Here is a 17,113-nt window from a genome sequence, read left to right on the forward strand (position 1 = left end):
TTTTTTTTTTATATTAAGGATTGGTTTTGCTATTTTAAAATAGTTTTCAGATACTAAATTCCTCCATCAATGATTTCAAAGCTTTTTATAAACACTAATGAATAAAACTTAAAATTCTGCTGTCAACAATTAGTGCCCAATTTTAATTCAGGATCAAGTGAGGCACAGATAATAATTGTCTTGCACAGACAGATTAAGATTATATTGGAAATGGAACCCTTATCTCCAAGCTTCAAATTTAAGTTTTAAACAGATACAGTTTAATTACTTTTTCAAACTCAGGATGGAATTAATAAAAAAAAACCCAAAAGTTAGTCAGTGATAGCAGTTGTATGAAATTCTTACTTCATTATTTTGGTCCTGCTTCCTATTATTATTTTACTAGCTGAATACTATTTTACTGATGACTTAAAGGTAACAGGATCAAGCTCACAATGACTTCCTGAATTCATACAATCATGTTGCTCACAACAACCATTTTCAAACACTAGTCATTAGAATTATTCTGCTGAAAAAACACAGTTCACTGGATTAGTTTAGACAAAGATCACAATTTTAAAATAAAATAAGGTAGCTGGACTAGAAAAATACTACACTTAYATACAAACTCTTTGTTAATACAATAATAAGGTTGAGACTTAATGGTAGAAGTAAACACAAAAGAAGGAAATATAATGCCACTGGTAACAAAATACAATGGAGTGCTGTAAAGGGAATGACTAAGTAATTAACACTTTCTTCAGTATTCATCACCTTGTGCACAAGGTTATGCACAAGTGCATAAGTTATGCACTCCTTTTGCTAGCAGTCAAAACTAAATCTTTCTCTGAAAATTCTATGTGATGGAATAATGCTGAACTAGCCTTTTCATCTTCCTTTTTGAGGTAGTATAACTTTAAAAAATAATCTTGATAATTGAACCTCTGCATTGTACTGATATTGTAATTATAGACCTTTTCAAAACACATTGTGGTAGAATCACCCTATGTGACACTACAGAAAATTGACAGTTTATGTCAAAAATGGATTGAGTTTTTAAATACTTTCAGGTACTTCAGTATCTGTACACAGAAAATCACCTGTTTTACAGATAAGAGATTAAAGTATCCACTAACTTAATCTGCCTAACCAAAGGTTCTCATGACTTGCTTTTTAAAAAAAACCTGGATATTACATAGCCTTTTATATATTCAAGCACAGCATTTCAATGTGTATCAAGGAAAGAAAACACACAATTAGAGACTATCTTGGGATAATTACATTCAGTTGACTTGGTAATCAGTGAGATTTCCTTGGATAGGTAGAAACAAATTCCCAGTTCTCCAGAGCAGTGTTCAAATACGACAGCAGTTTCAAATCTCATTGCTGCAAACTTTCAAGCATGTAAGGAGGTGGGAACTGCAGAGATTACCACACTTTTTTGGAAGCAGATCCCATTGCTACTACATTCTCCTCTTCCCTAGCCCACATACCTTTGTGTCCCTCTCAGTCAACCTGCTCCTTGAACTACTACCTTCATTGCAGTGACGTGAGCAAGCAGAAGCAGTATTGAAGGAGCAAGTAGGCTCAGAAGCAGATTTGAGGGCAGTGCAGTAGCTCATGCAATGGACAGAAGAGGAGCAGGAGGAGCACAGTGAATGAGAGAGTGAAGGGTGGGGAAACAGGCAAGAGATACTTGGCTAAGGAGGTACTGATAACACTTGGATACTGACAGTGCACCAGGGGGGAGAATGCTAATCTAAGCAGCATGCAATAGTAGTCTAGATCGTGGAGCAGCTGAAGAGGCTGTTGCTTTCTTCTTGTCCCACTTCTATAATTCTGTATGTGTGGGTGGATCTCATAGTAAGCTCCAAACACCTCTCCACAGTCACTGTGTGCTTCTACTCCGATTCAGTAAACCTAGCATTGTAACAGAGAAGGTGTTAGCTATTAAAATAATCCAGATTCCATAGTTTGAAGATAAATACAGAACTATTGGGGTTGCACTTACTTTAGAGAAAAGATTAATGAAATAGTTGGATAACTAATGTGCATCTTGCAGTTTTATGCCCATGAGACAAATAGGGAAGACAGTATGAGCTCCTTTGTATAGCACCACCAAAGGTGTTCAATTTTGTTGCCATACCCATTAATTCTCCATCTTTCGAAAGATATAGCCCACAAGAAATATAGGGGACCATCAGCTCATAGTAACTGTAGAGGCTTATTTTCTAAACTTTCTGAAGATTAAGTTTCATCTTAAGCCTACATCTTTGGCAGTACTTTCTTCTAGGCTGTGAAAAGTTGCCTCAAAGATAGATGGTCTGAAGAGGTGCCCTGACAGACTAGGAAGCAGATGGACAGAGTGGAACGGTGCAATATGAATGGATTTCCTTCTTCCACTTACGCGATTCAATCCCTAAAGAGAAATGCCCTTGCTATAGAGCCTACTGTGTACAGGGAAGTCTCTCATAGAAGCTTTTGCTATATAACTTGGTCTAATTAAAGATTCATTGGATCAGAGAGAGCAAGAATGAACATGTCTCTCTTCAGAGTAGTCGTTAGGACTTTAAACTTTTTTTTTTGTATTTAGAATAAGTTTGCATTTTGTTTTCTGCTAAATAGTCCATGTATAAAATGACTTATGCCAACGTATTTTTCCTCCAGAACTGTGTTGATGTCTCCTATCAAAACTGTTTTAATGAGCCAAGTTTGTTGGAAATGCCATGACACCACACCTCACTAATTACCCCTTCTCTCCTCCTGTTCCATACCCCTCCAAAATAGACATCCAGCATGAARCTTGGCTAGGGGAATCACATAGATTTCTTTTACTTTAACCTCTCTATCTGAAATGCAACTTAGCCTATAATTTTTTTTAGTTCTCTAATGTTTTTAAAGTACAAATCTATCTAAATCAGATACACCAAATTGTCTCTTTATGTCTAATAGAATTAACTCAGCTATTAGTATCTAGCAGAACTGAGGCTCTATATACATGAGAGGCATTGAAATGAATCTGATTCTGTCAGGTAAAAAGCAATTAAGCCACTGAAAGCTGACACTCACTAGTTTCTCCATTTGTGAATGCTAGAACAACAGGCAGAGTGAGGACTTCGCCTTCTCTGCTCTTTGAAACTGCAAAATTCTGGGCCTGTCCAGGACGAGACCAGCAGGAAGTCTGATGGATGAAAACCATAATCTTAGGTATCACGGCTGAATGCTGACAAATACTATACCTCAGAAATCAGATCAACAGGAAGAGCGTCAGTCTCAAAGTCTTAGCCTCTGGGAATTTATCTGTGGTTACAGATTTGCATTACAATTTGCATAAAAATAGTTCAATCCTGCTCAGAGAGAGGTTGTTAGGGCTCAAGGAAAAAAAAAAAAAAAAAAAACAATGGGGAAGAGAAAAGTTAGCTTGCCCCTGAGAGCTATCTTAACAACGTAAAAGCCCCTCAATAATATTTTTGGTTCTGCTTCATCAGTTCAGTGGCTCAGCCTGATATTTCTTAACTTTGAGCAGATCATTTGGGTTTCAATCCTTTACAGTGAATGGCTATTAATGCCATATCATTTTTGTTCTTTTTCCCCATAGATATTGATTTGCTTATAAATCAGATGCCATTTCTTTCAATGACTCAAATAACACTACAGACACAGGCACAAAGGTTTATGAGACAGAACTCATTGTGAACTGCAGTGACAGGTTTCGGAATTGCAAAAGGCAAAACTGCCAGCTTACAAATAAAGCAGCAATGTATCACACAGCAGTTTTACAGAATGATTCTAGAAAAGCATAGTTTCTTTCAAGCCCAGAAAGTGCCAGTGCTTTTAGAAGAATAGATCTTTAATCACATTAGGTAAGAATGAACCCTAGAATAATAAACTTCACTATAATAAATTCTCATTAAACAAGATACTGCTGGATAACTACTTTCTTTCTGGGTCTGCAACCTCTTTGAGTCTTCAAAATAAATGAACACACTTCCAACATTTTCAAAGTCTTCAACTCCATCCATCGTGTTAATCCTATCATGTCTCCCTCATACACATTCTCATAACTTCCTAGTCCCTGTGTTTCCTAATAGATATTAATTCACTGAGTTACTTCCCAGGAACATGAAGAAATGCAATTACCAAGTAGAAAACTGAAACAGAACAAACTACAGAATTGAAGTGTTTGGTGAAATTACTAGAAAAATTTCTAGGTAGCATTTTTAGAAATATTTTTCAGTAAGTTTTCTAAGCTTTTTAATTTTTACACCTAATAAATTTTGAGCCACTAAGGCAGTTCAGTTTCATACGTGTTAGGCTAACACTTCAGAAAGTTTCTGACAATAACCTGCTCTGGGGAAAGAAGGGAGAGAACATAAATTATTTTTGTGAACACTGCGATAATCCCAATGTTTGGTTACATATACATGGAATCAACTCTTACTGATCTCTGGGAAATCATCCATATTGCGCAACAACCATGTCGTTCTAAAAGGTAACCCTTTTCCTCATGCTTATGACCTTACTCTGCACCTTAATTTTTTTCAAAGATAAACATACCAGAAAAAAGTATCATCTTACACTTTTTACAGATATTTTATATTACCATGTAATTGTTTTATCCACTACTTCTTCCCACTATTTCCACTTAATCAAGAACCGACCCTCTTAACATTCAGAATCCAATGAAATGCATTTTAAATAATTATTGTTAGGCCACTCTAAATTATAAAACATATTCACAAGAACTTAGGGATAGTAGAACATCTCTGGCTAAATAAGGCAGTCTGTTGAATTTGAAATGTCTCAGATTTGACAAAATTTTGCCAAATCCAAGCACTGGTTTCTAAAAGAAATCTGGCAGGAATTCCTGCCTTTTCTGCCTTCAGCTTGAGGAACTTGAAAATAGCAGTTTACTGAAGTAGCCAAGTGGTGAGTCTTTCCCTGTCTCTTGGGATTCTTCATCTGCTCAATGAGAACTTTACTCCATGAAATTTCTATTGGCAGTTTAGACTTATGTTGTAATTAAAGATGATTATGACCTAATTTTGTGGCTCCGAAGTTAAGTAACTCATAAGGCAGGAAAACAACGTTTGCATAAAATTATTATGTTGTGAATGCTAAGCTCATGGTAGAAATCATTTTCAAAGCAGGTTCTTTGAACTACAACAAAATGGTCCACATTTGCAAAAATTAATATTGAATTCTAAGTATTATATGCTCTTCTGATACAAATTAATTATTCCATTTTATTCACTCAACATAAAATTCTGAGGATTAGCTAGCTAGTTACTTATTTATAATATCTGCAGTTTGGGAAATTTCTAGATAAGACTATACGGAATTCTTAATGATTCAAACTGTAGTATTATTTATCTACATATTAAATGCTCTTTTCAGTCTAGTATGGTAGCAAAACGTCATGAGTAACTCTTAAGATATTTTTTACATTAATAGTATTTTTGCAGTCTTAACACAACTAAATAGTTATGTATTCCTCAAAAAATGCAGAAAGAACAAGCAAAACAGCAGTCACAGATATAGCTACCTAAGTGTTTGGGGAAAATGCTTTCAGTCAAAAAACAAACACAGTGAAAAATTTGGTTATATCTTCCTATTATGAGTAAAAATTTAAGCAACAAGTTAATGCATTACTCCATAAATATTCTTGGATTTTCAAAGATACCTATGCATTTTCTGTCAAAGCAGAAAAAAATCATAGGATACTTCAAACTGAAGATTTTCCATATTTCCATGTAAAGAAAATTGGTATTTCCTTTGATCAGTTCTAAAAATAATATATTTTGGAAGGTTCAGAAAAAAATGAAAGAGATAGGAAGGAAAGTTGCTATGTCATTGCTGCAACTTCAGAACTGCCATAACTGATCAGCCTATGCAATGGTCCCTCTAGCAGTTTTGTCTCATAAGTATTTTGTATTGCCTAAAGCCAAAGCACTGTAGAACTTTCCTTGACTATGACAAACAGCTGAATRACAATTTGTTTCATTCTACTCAAACCATTATACTTCAAGGTGTATCATGTCTTACACAGGGATTTGACTCATTTGTTGGAACTTCAACTCATTATCTCTGCAGCAAGATAACAATGCTTCTGTAACTTGAGAAAAAAAAAAACAGCAAGATTTGTGTTTCCCAGTCATTTAATGCTGTTAGAATCAGTCAGCTTAAAATTTGTATTCAAAAAATTCACCTCTGAGCACCTAGTTTTAATGGTCCCAGTGGTAGTAAGTTCACTGGGTTAACTAAGCACTGAATAAACAAAAATACTTTCTTTTACTGATATTAGATGCATCAACTTCAGCATAATGTCCCCTGTTCTTGTTTAACAGCAGAGCACCCTCTCTACCCCCTGTATTATTCTATATACTTTCTCTTCATTGCTCCTTCTTTCTCAGTTTAATCTTTTCAGTGTATTCTCTTGTACCATTTTTTCCAGGACTTCAAAATCTTTTATTAGTTTTCTCTGAACCCCTTATCGTTTTGTAGTGCCCTTGGATGCAGCTCAAGATAAAAAGCAAAAACCCTATCAATATTATATCTAAATCGGTATCAAAAAGTAAGAGAGAAAAAAAAATCCAATTGTTTGATTTTAGACTATTATCAAGTACTTTATTAATTTTATCTTTGGAATTTCTGTATGTACCAAATTACTGTAAATTTTTTAGTAAAGATTATGATTAACAATATAGTCAATTTAATTCAAAGTGCCATTATATTACTGAAATTCCCTGAAATATTACTAAAACTGAATGTTATCAGAAGTGGTACAAGTAAGCCAGAAACTATTGTTAGAAAAATATATTTCCAGACATACATATCTGAAGATAAATATAGTCAAACAGTACTTCCCATAAAGTTGAATAATAAATACTAGCTGTAACTGATAGACCTTAGTATGCCTGAAAATTTTCATCTAGTAAACCAACTAGATTTCTATTGGATTAAAACAGGAAAAAAAAAAAAAGAAAAAAGAAAATATGAGGCTAAAAATCATTCACCCTTTAATGACACTATATAGCTTATACCTTTTCCATTTTCTAGTCTGGTATGTGTAAAACAGGGTGAATATAACAACATATCCTCCAGGATACCTTCTTTGCCTCCAGCAATGTATATACCATAGATATGAGAAACCTTCACGCTATCCAATAATGCTGAGTTTTTTTCTCATATTTTCCTATATTTGGTCCACACTGCCTTTAAAGTAGCACATATCTGGAAGTAATGAATTCTTGCCTTTTTGGAACCCTGATTTAGCCATGAGTTTCTCAGCTATAAAAGATATTTCAGATTAATTATTTCTATTCAGTGTAGTGATTAATTCTGTTTTAAAATAAAGTTAGAAATACAACACTGAATAATTTGATTTATAGCAGTTGGCTTCAACAGGATTGACAAGTGAGTAATCTGTACTAAATAATTTATTAAATTTTACCTCTCTATTCACCTATGTAAAAACAACATTTGGACAAAATAGGTGAATTAAAATCTTTTTGTGTGTTTTAGCCTTGAACATTACAATATACATTATGTGGCAAAGCTTAGATAAATCATCTGAATAAAAAAAAATAGTAACTAAGTCATACAGTATTCATTTTGAGTCCTGCAAATAAGACAAAATATTAAATTCCACTTTAGAAGGTGGAAAAGTATGGCAAAGTCAGGTAATTTGAAAGAACTCTGAAAAAAGTAATTTTTAAAGTAGTTGCATTAAAAATATTTGACTGACCGAACAGCTGTGGAAGGTAAACGTAAGAGGGCTACAAACATTTTGAATAGAAAATAATTCTTACATTCTAACAGTTGTTGAACGAATTTCTATTAATTTTTTTGTTTACAACATATCCTATGGTTTAAGACAACCGTTCTTATTCCTCAGGAGGGGAACATTAGCTATGCAAAGTTTCTAATCCCTGTTTGTCTGGAGAAGTGAGAGTCATTTATTCTGCTTTGCACATAGCTATATCTCTAAATCTAGAAAAAAAACCCAACATCTTTTTCCCCTCCTTCATATACAGTGTATTTTCTCTAACTTGACTAAAAGACAGCTGCAGTTTCTTTGTTCTTCTGTTTATACTGAAATCTGAATTCTAACTAATGTCTCAGAAACAGGAATGTGTCATAAACATATATATATATATATGTGTGTGTGTGTGTGTATATAAAACCACCACCAACGTAATACAATAAGCACTCGCAACTCAATGTACACACGTTGTGAGAGTGAAGAGATAGCAGATACAGAAAAAAGTCTTAACAAGCACCAACAGTGGAATACATGTACACTGGCTGGCAAACATAACTACTCTGACTTATTAAGTTAGAACATGCTTTAATGATAAAAATAACTAACCAAACAGACAACATCTAGAAGTACTGTTTCAGTAATGTGTTATGTATTACTCACAGAAAATAATTACATTTGAAATTAATAAAAAGGGGTGGAGTCAAAAAAAACCAACAACAAACATATACTGTTTCTATTTAAGATTCTTGGTATCTCTTTACTTTGCTTCTCCAAACTAGACAGTATATCGTCCTGAACAGCCTACAGGAAGGGTGCTGTCATTCATCAGAGGACCATTAGCAGCTTTTAAACAGAAACACCCATTGTCAAGTAAGTGGGTTTGGAGGTAGCATATTGTATAGCCTGGTAATGAGACTTTATGATCACATGGTCACATGGTGTCTCTTAATTAGGAAATTATTACATAGACTGACACTCTCCAAAGAAAAACAGTCTAACTTATCTAAGCAATTTGATAGATAAGGAAATTTTATGGAAGAAAATTTGTAGAACTTGTGAGTACTGTATATTCCAAGACTGACAGTCAAATGTCAGACTTTATATCAGCTTTTGAAAAATCCATGCTGTTGGTTCAGCAGCTATTTTCAGCAGGTAGCTGTGAAAGATGCTTCTGTCAACCTTGGAGTCAAAAGGGAGATTTGCTATTCATTTCAATGATGCAAGAGTGGGCTGAATATTTAATTGACACATGATGGACTAGTTAGATCAACACAAGAAACGTACCTTACGCATCAGTTGAAAATATATCTGGTTGCCTGGAATGAGGTCTAGACATTAAAAATGTTAACAAAAAAAAAAGGAAAGGCAAATTACTATATTCTATATATAGTACCCTACTACTTAAAGAATCCTTTCTTTTCAAATAATTACCTTATGTAGTGTTGGAGAGCCTTCCTCTGCTTCTGTCTGTCCGTCAGGTGGGAGAGGAGTAGAGTCTGGTACTAATCCTGAAGGCAGTTCTTCATATTCTTCTGAAAACATGAGCCATAATTCACCATTGTGCATACCATGAAAGAATTTTTATTTATTTATTTATCTTTATGTTAGTAAGCTCAGATCTACATTTACATTACATAAAATGACAATCAAACCCACAACTAAGAACAGAATCTACATTGATAGCAATAAAATTTACGCTTAACAAATRTATCATGGACACTTCTTTCCATGTAATAATAGAATATATTTATATATAATTAGATGGTCACTAACTGAAATAAAAATATATACCATGGGCTTTTTGCATAGTTGGCCAACTGCCTCAAAGACTGTTTTTAAAGCTTTCTCAAGAACAGGCCATCACTGAAGACTGTTCCTACAGGCTGCCTTCTGTCTTACTTTGCAAGGAGGAGGAAGAAGAAAATGCACAGGATGTGTGAGGGGAGGACAGGGGAGAAAGACAACAATTAAGCTTATTTCAAGTAGCATCATCAAGTTAGCACAGTATTAAGCAGTATTATGTCCAAGCTTTTTAGGGAAGGGGCATAAACACTAGAGTTCACTTGGAAGACAGAGGGAGGAAGTAGAAAGGAGGGGAAAACATCTTGAGAAATGTTGGGTTAAGAGATTTCTAAACACCAGTATAATTGATAGTTTAGAAAGCACATGAATTTCCTGTAGCATGAGACCACACACTATGTCTATAAATTGAATATTAAGAACTGGCAGGACAATGAGCGCTCTTATATTAGCTGACTTAGTAGAATACTTCCTATATTATTCAATCAAATTTCAAGTTTTTTTGCTTATTTGTTTTACTTTTGGCTGTAGCAGTTTAATCAAAACTGTTTTAATGACAAGGATCTGGTAGTAAGTTCAATGTTCGGACCTGAGATTTAACCATCATTGTTCTTTTAAAACTTCATAATGAACTCTACTTATTTGGGAACTGAACATTCCCTGATAGAGTAGGAGGAAAAACAGAGTTTTTCCTAAAGATAACTGGTCAGATCTAAGAGATGTAAGAAAAATCTTGAGAAAGATGTCTGTGAAATGCTTAGATGTATCCTAAAACGCTGCCAAGGCAGGGCATGAACAGGTGGCTATATATGTAAGAAGGGAAGAAGAGACAAATCAGTCGATGGATAATCAAGCCAGTAGCTTATATACGCTCGAATGTTTTACTAAGTGCCAATAGCTTCTGAAGTTAGATATGTCAAATTGCTAAGTGGTTAGCTAATTTGACACAATTTCTGCATTATATTAAGTCATCATTATGCCATATGTGCGCTAAATAAATTCACATCTTCAGAATAATAAGCAGTACATCATGCTAAAATCTTGGACCATCAGTTAAACCCACACCGGTATACCAGGAAGAGAGCATAAACTTACTTTCACCAGCCACATAATTAGCTGGAAAATAGCCTTGCTGTCCATTTGCTAGGCTGCCAAACCACCAGTTATCATTATCTTTGTATAACACTTGGATAATGTCACTGCGATGGATGGTTAGCTCATCTGATCGATGCGCTGTGTAGTCATAAAGAGCCACTACCTAAAAGAGAGATAAGAGCACCACAGCTTTATCACAACCATGCCACAGAGAAAAAAGCGCAACATTCACTTCCTCTTGCAGAAAAGCAGCTGAAACCAAAGCTGCACTTTGGTAAAAGCTGAGGCTCTCTCAAGTTTTGCTAATGGGATCAGGGGTGGTGGGAAAGCAGCAGGAGAGGCAAGATAAAGGACTGTGGGATTGTAGAAATGGTTAAGAACATTCAATTCACTAAGATTAGCTTCAAAACAGCAGCTGTTAGTTTTATAAGCAATTTACTTGTGAAGTAAAAGAAAAAAAAGCACTTCATACATTCACTTTCTCAGAATTGCTATACCACCTTCAGATCCCATTCTATGTGTGTGCATGAAGCATATGCGTTTGAATAAATATTTCAACAGTGTGATAGCTTTACTAGAAGGAAAATTTTAGTGGAAAAATGTCGCTGTAAAGTTTTATATTGATCCATTCACATACTTCCTGGTTTAGAAATACACAACTTTATAAATATCTGCAAAAATAGGTGTATACTCTATTTCACATAATAAAGCCATTTTGCCAGAGAAATACAAAGCATCAGTATTTGCTGGGCAGAAGTACTAATGGTGGTCAGCATCATGTGCACTATACAGAAGACATTACGTTCTGTAAGAAGCATGCTTGCTACTTGAATATAAAAATATCATGTACAATTTGTTATTTACTCCCCATGATCTGCAATCAAAAATCCATCCCAACTAATTCAGAACAGACTGAAAGCAAGTGCACTGAAAGAATAAGGAATTGTTCACTTCACTCATCGTAAGTGAACAAAAAATTATGACATATTTTACACACAAAACACTATTCCCAGCTATATAATTGTCACATCAGATCCCTCCATGAAATCATAAGTAAAGAGGTCAGATACAGCAATTGTAAGGGAGTGAGAGAAGGTCACCTTTTATTAGGGGATTAAAGACTGCAAAGTATTATGAAGATAGGAACACCGGATAAACTTCCATTTTCATTACCTATGCATGCGCTTAAACCTTAAAGACTGCTGAACAGCACAAAGTTTTTTGTATTTCTGTTCTCAGTATGATTACTTACGAGTTACAGCTATGAAAATATAATTAATGTTGCTTTTATTTTCATACTTGCATGTCATAGATGAGACATATTAAATCAGTTACGAGTAGAAGATGGAAATGCTTCTATCATTGTAAATTCTGTGTGGTAATTCATAAATTGGTCAGTAATAAAGAATTAACATCAGCTTAGTTCTTAGTAGACAGGAATTTTACCTAATCATACAGTAAGTAACCATAACTTATATAAAGGAGCTAAGAAATGAAATAGCATCTTCTATCATAACTCTTTTCTCTGCACTAGAAAAGCTAGTACATTAGCTACAGGTGATGGTGACAATGTAGAAGTATGGACTACAGAGTAGAATTGAATTAAAACAGAGTACAGAATACAAGACAGAAACCACAGAGAACCGGAAGCTTACACGATCTAGTCCAGTAAGGGGTGCTCTAACAGTGCCCACTTCAGTAAATGGCAAAGGTTCCCTTAATGATAGTACTAGGAAACTCATGAGGTCACTTGAGGCAGAAAAGGAATGTAACACTGTAATTACTGGCAGAATGAAAAACAATGAAAGACAGAGCTACAAATACTTGCTTTTTCCAGTGTCTTTGATATGGTAGCTTGAGTGTAAATGTTTTGTTATTTTGAAAAAAAATACAAAAATTCAGTAACATAGAAACAGTGCCAATAAACAGATCAAATCAACCAATCATAAAAAAATCAAATAACAATGTGTCCTGTAATGTGACTGGTTAGCAAGTCTGATAATTTAAAAGAAATGTGGAAATTGCCATTATATTCATTACAGAAATATAATGAGAAAGATGATCATGAGGGTATACAGAAAATGTACCTCAAGATCAAGGTCACCTACAGAGGAATGTAAAAGATTCAAAACTATGCCCACAGCAACAGAGTGTCTTCTGATCTCACACTTACGTATTTGTTAAATGTCTGGGTTCACATTCAAGCAAAAGAAATCTGTATCTATCAAAATAATTAAAAAAAAAGTTTTTCAATAGTAATAAAAAAACGGTAGAATAAGATTTCCAAAATCTAGGGCTGCAAAGAAATATCTTGGTTTCAAGATGAGAAAAAGAAAGTGTTTTTTCAAAAGCACAGATACAGTGTAACAGGTATAGAGATACTGAAAAAATTTAAATAATACTTACTGTTTCTTGCCCTAATGGACAACTACTTCCACTTCTCACCCCAAGTGCAGTCAGGCAGTCACTATTCTAGAGGAAGAAATTATTTTTAATTTTAACAGGAAGTATTTGATGGATTATAATTTTTAAATTTATTCATATTTGTCATGTTCACTGTAAGACAAAAGTTAAGAATCTGTAATAAATCTACAATAAAAATGCTATTTAAAGAAAAAAGTAGAAGTAATGTTAAGCAACACTGAGTAATACTGGCTACCTAGATATTTAAAAGATATTTATTAAGGGACTTTTTTTTAAAGTAGGTACACTACACAAAAGACAACAAGTGGGAAGATAGTGGATTGATAATTTTAACAATCTAAGCTTATCTGTATTGCAAACATTACAGAAGAATTTAGCAGGGAACTTCATCTCTGAACTGTAATGCAGAAGAAGTGATTTGCATTTAATGAGAATTATTGGTCCTAATAACCAATGCTTTTACATTTATTTTGAATTGTTCTACCTTTGCCCCTTCTCAGACTTCCACTGAAGTCAAAGGAATGCTGGATACTTAATAGAATAATTAGGATGTGACTAAAAAATTTTGTTTCCGTCAAATGGTAAAATTTGTCAGTTGAAAGAAGGTCTAAAGCTGAGCAATTAAGAAAATTAACAGAGGAACAATAAATTAGAACAATAGAAGAGATGGGAGTTCTTTGTTGGTGTTAATTTATTTTTCAGTGGCCTATTTTTGCAAAGGGTAAAATCACTTTCCCCTTTGTTGTATGCACCAAAGTAATCAAACTACATGCAGAACAGAAATATCACACAGCCAAGTGCCAACATAAAACTAGCGTCCAGGCAACTAGAACACTTCAGGAGAAGAATCAAATGTGAGCTTTCTGAAGTAACTGCTTCCATCCATAACATATTGTACTACATTGTAAACAACCCTTAAATTTGAGAATTTCTACTTAACATACTTCTGCTTTTTATTATTATTATTATTATTATTTTTATTTTACAGCCCATGTCTTTGGTATAAGTTCCTTTCTCTTCTCTCACTTTTCTAAACATGTATCTGAAGTGAAATGCTCTTTTCATTCTTTCATGTTTTATTAGGGTGATCCAAGGAACATCATTATAGCAATCTTCAGCAGAATTAATGGCAACCTCCAAAACAGAGATCCTTTGCCCTACTGTTTGTATTGTTTTCTTAACTCAGCAAGACTTCTCATATGGGAAAGAAATCACTGATGATCCTGAAAACTAAGGTTTCATCTACTCTCTGGATTGTTTAGGAAGTGTCACAGTAGTTACAGATATTCACAGTATATATAGATGAACAGAGCAAAAAAATGCACACTTGCTCTTGGTTCTTGTAATGTACAAAAAAAAAATCTGTGTCTATCACCTAAAGAGTTCTGAAGAATTATGTATATGCCCAGAGAAAAAGATATCTGCCTGATCTGACATACAAATTTTGAACAGGGAACAGTGGAATTGTAGTTCAGTGTATGTGGCTTGTTTAGGGGTCTATTAGTAGTTAGCAATGCCTTAGAGGTTTCAGCTAATTCTCATTTTCCATCTCAAGGTTAAGAGAATTGTGCAGGCAATGTGCTTAGCCTGTGGGATGGGAGTGCCTCCTGTTGCTCAAAAATGATTCATCAGAATTATTAGCACTATTATTTAGGTATCTAGTTCAAGTACTCATATTGCCCCATTACTGTGTCTCAGTCAGTCTCTCTCTCTTTTTAATAAAGTACTTATGTGCTCTAAACATAAGAAGAAGTTGAAGACAAAGAGTTGTTTGGAAATAACAAGCTAAAATCCATGAGTCATCCTGAGACTGGGTTGAATGTTCTTAGATACCGTGTTAAACTTTTAATGCAACAACAATCCAAAGAGTTTCTACTTAAAAAGATATGCCAAGTATGTCGCAGAACATGCATGCATCTTAAGTCTAGTCCAAGTGCTAGCAGGGAGAAGCGGGCACAGAGGAATTAGCATGGCTGCTTACTACAAATGGTAGCTACTGTAAGGTAGCAGAGCTGGCTCTCCTGTGCTGTGTAACTTCTTAAGACGTGTTAACTACCACTTATGCTGCAATTAATAGCTGGCAAAAATTAGCTGGCAAAAATTACTGGCTTTTCTGTTAATTTTTTTCTTTTTTTTTTTTTTTTTTTTTTTTTTTTTTTTTTTTTTTAACAGCGGCACAAGATTCAGCCACATTTTCAGAATTGCAAAAAAACCTACAAAATGCTAGGCACACTGAAGTGTATGAACACATAACTTTTAATGCAATGTTACTGTCTTTTTCAATACAAGATGAAAACTAGTTAACTATTTTGTTGCATCTGGAACAGATGTGGGACCTATAGTTATATTCTGAGGAGCTGGTCTTGTTAGGAGGCAGACCATCTGTGAGAAACAGGAAGAAAATGCTTGCTGTAAAGCCTACTGTGTCACACACGTTTTAATTGAACAAAACTGTTAAGAACTTTCAGCTTAAGGAACATCCACAGAAGATAAATAGATTCAGCAGCTAATTTAGAGTTCTACACTGTGGAATATTATACTGATTGTCCACAATAAACCAAGTAAGATAGCTTTGATATTTCTAATATAAAAATAAACAAAAACATTTAAAAAATAAGACAAAAGCATTGCCAGCAAGAATAAACAGATAACTACGTTGTTATATCAAGTGTTACTGATTTCTGGTAATAGCACTAATTAAAATGTTTATGACTTCTTTACTGGATTGTTTCAGTGACCACAGTAATGGAGGTTTTGCTTTTACTCATTCAGCTATATACAGACTGGCCAACAAGATTTCAGCATTAGATAGCATTCAATGCCCTAGGGGAAGCAGCACTGACTAGAAGTTGTATGTTATTGCCTTCTTTTCAGTACTAATTTTGGTATTTTATTCCTATTACCCTAAAATACACTTTAAATGTCACAATATTAAAGTTTAAAGGAAAATTACAAAAAAAGTTAAAAGTCTACCAAGGGTTTCAAATGCTTCTTCCTTATAAAAACTGATTCTTCTTTGTAACAGAATACATGTTCAGCTAATGTTCAACTTCTTACTTGTCATTAACTCTAAAAAACTACCCTCAGAAAATAAACTTTCCTCAGAATATTTTTAGGCTGGGGTGAACACCGATGTGTGCGCATACAGGGGCAAAGTCACCCTCCTTCCTTTCCCCATTGGTCAGATTCTGATATGGAGACACATATCTACTGCTTGGATGCTACACAGTGACACAGCCTCTCTCCACTTTCCTGTATCTGGTATGTGCCAAAGTAGCAACGAAACTTAAGAGTGCGTGGAGTTACTGGTGCAAGCACTCTCACAAGAACTCAGGAAATGAGTGTTAAAGCTTCCCTAGTCTTTCCAGTAAATCTGTGCTTGAGTGTATAATAGCCTAGGTTCCAAGACTAGTAAGTTTTTTTTTTTTTTTTTTTTAAGTGTCAACATAAGAAATGGTTTTATAGTATTAAAAAAAATATCATGACTAGCTTAAAGATATTATTTTAACCACTTTTTAAATGTACAGAATAACTTTGAGCTTTTACAATCAAATCACTATACTATTTTTTCTTCCTAAATATGAGGGTTAGGAATTTACTTAATCCTCTCCTTCCCTAAGGATGGCTCACAATCTCTTTATCCCAGTAACTGAAGTTTTAAATGAAACAYTAAATAAGCTGATACTTAGCCTAAATAACTCAATATTGTTAGCATCATTGTATTTCTCTTCCTGTTATCTGGTCCAATTAATTGTCAACACATGCCTAGCTCAGGCCACCTAACCATACAAATTTAGTGTACAGAAAACAGAAGTACAATGGCAGTGTTAATAGTTAAATTAAAATAATTCTGAAAGTATTAACTGCTAAGAATAATGTACTCTTCTTTGGTCTTAATTAATCTGTCTGCTATCATGAAACTACTGTAAGGTTACGTCCTTAGTCTTCAGATGTCTACAATCTTTATTTGATTATAGCCCTTCAATATTTAAAGAGCATGGGAATCTATAATCTGCCTAGAGGGAAAAAAAAAAAAAAAAAAAAAAAAAA

General features: G+C 34.2%; 1 protein-coding gene across 8 annotated transcripts in view; it reads right to left on the reverse strand.

Moving 5' to 3' along the window:
* AHI1 (Abelson helper integration site 1) overlaps positions 1–17,113 on the reverse strand; it is a 98,834-nt gene that overhangs the window by 8,028 nt on the left and 73,693 nt on the right. For 5 of the 8 annotated variants that reach the window (XM_085301889.1, XM_085301882.1, XM_085301885.1 and 2 more), the window contains 4 exons: positions 13,046–13,111; positions 12,468–12,512; positions 10,640–10,802; positions 9,176–9,276 (listed from right to left, as the gene is read on the reverse strand). In XM_085301889.1, the coding sequence (XP_085158015.1) occupies positions 9,176–9,276; positions 10,640–10,802; positions 12,468–12,512; positions 13,046–13,111 (375 nt within the window). Of the gene's footprint in view, positions 1–8,944; positions 9,073–9,175; positions 9,277–10,639; positions 10,803–12,467; positions 12,513–13,045; positions 13,112–17,113 lie in introns of those variants that run through there. The other 3 variants (XM_085301890.1, XM_085301886.1, XM_085301888.1) reach the window with 3 other exon arrangements.

This window comes from Rhea americana, unplaced genomic scaffold (assembly GCF_003343005.1).
Source record: "Rhea americana isolate MKP2758 unplaced genomic scaffold, rheAme1 scaffold_180, whole genome shotgun sequence".
NCBI lineage: Eukaryota > Metazoa > Chordata > Aves > Rheiformes > Rheidae > Rhea > Rhea americana.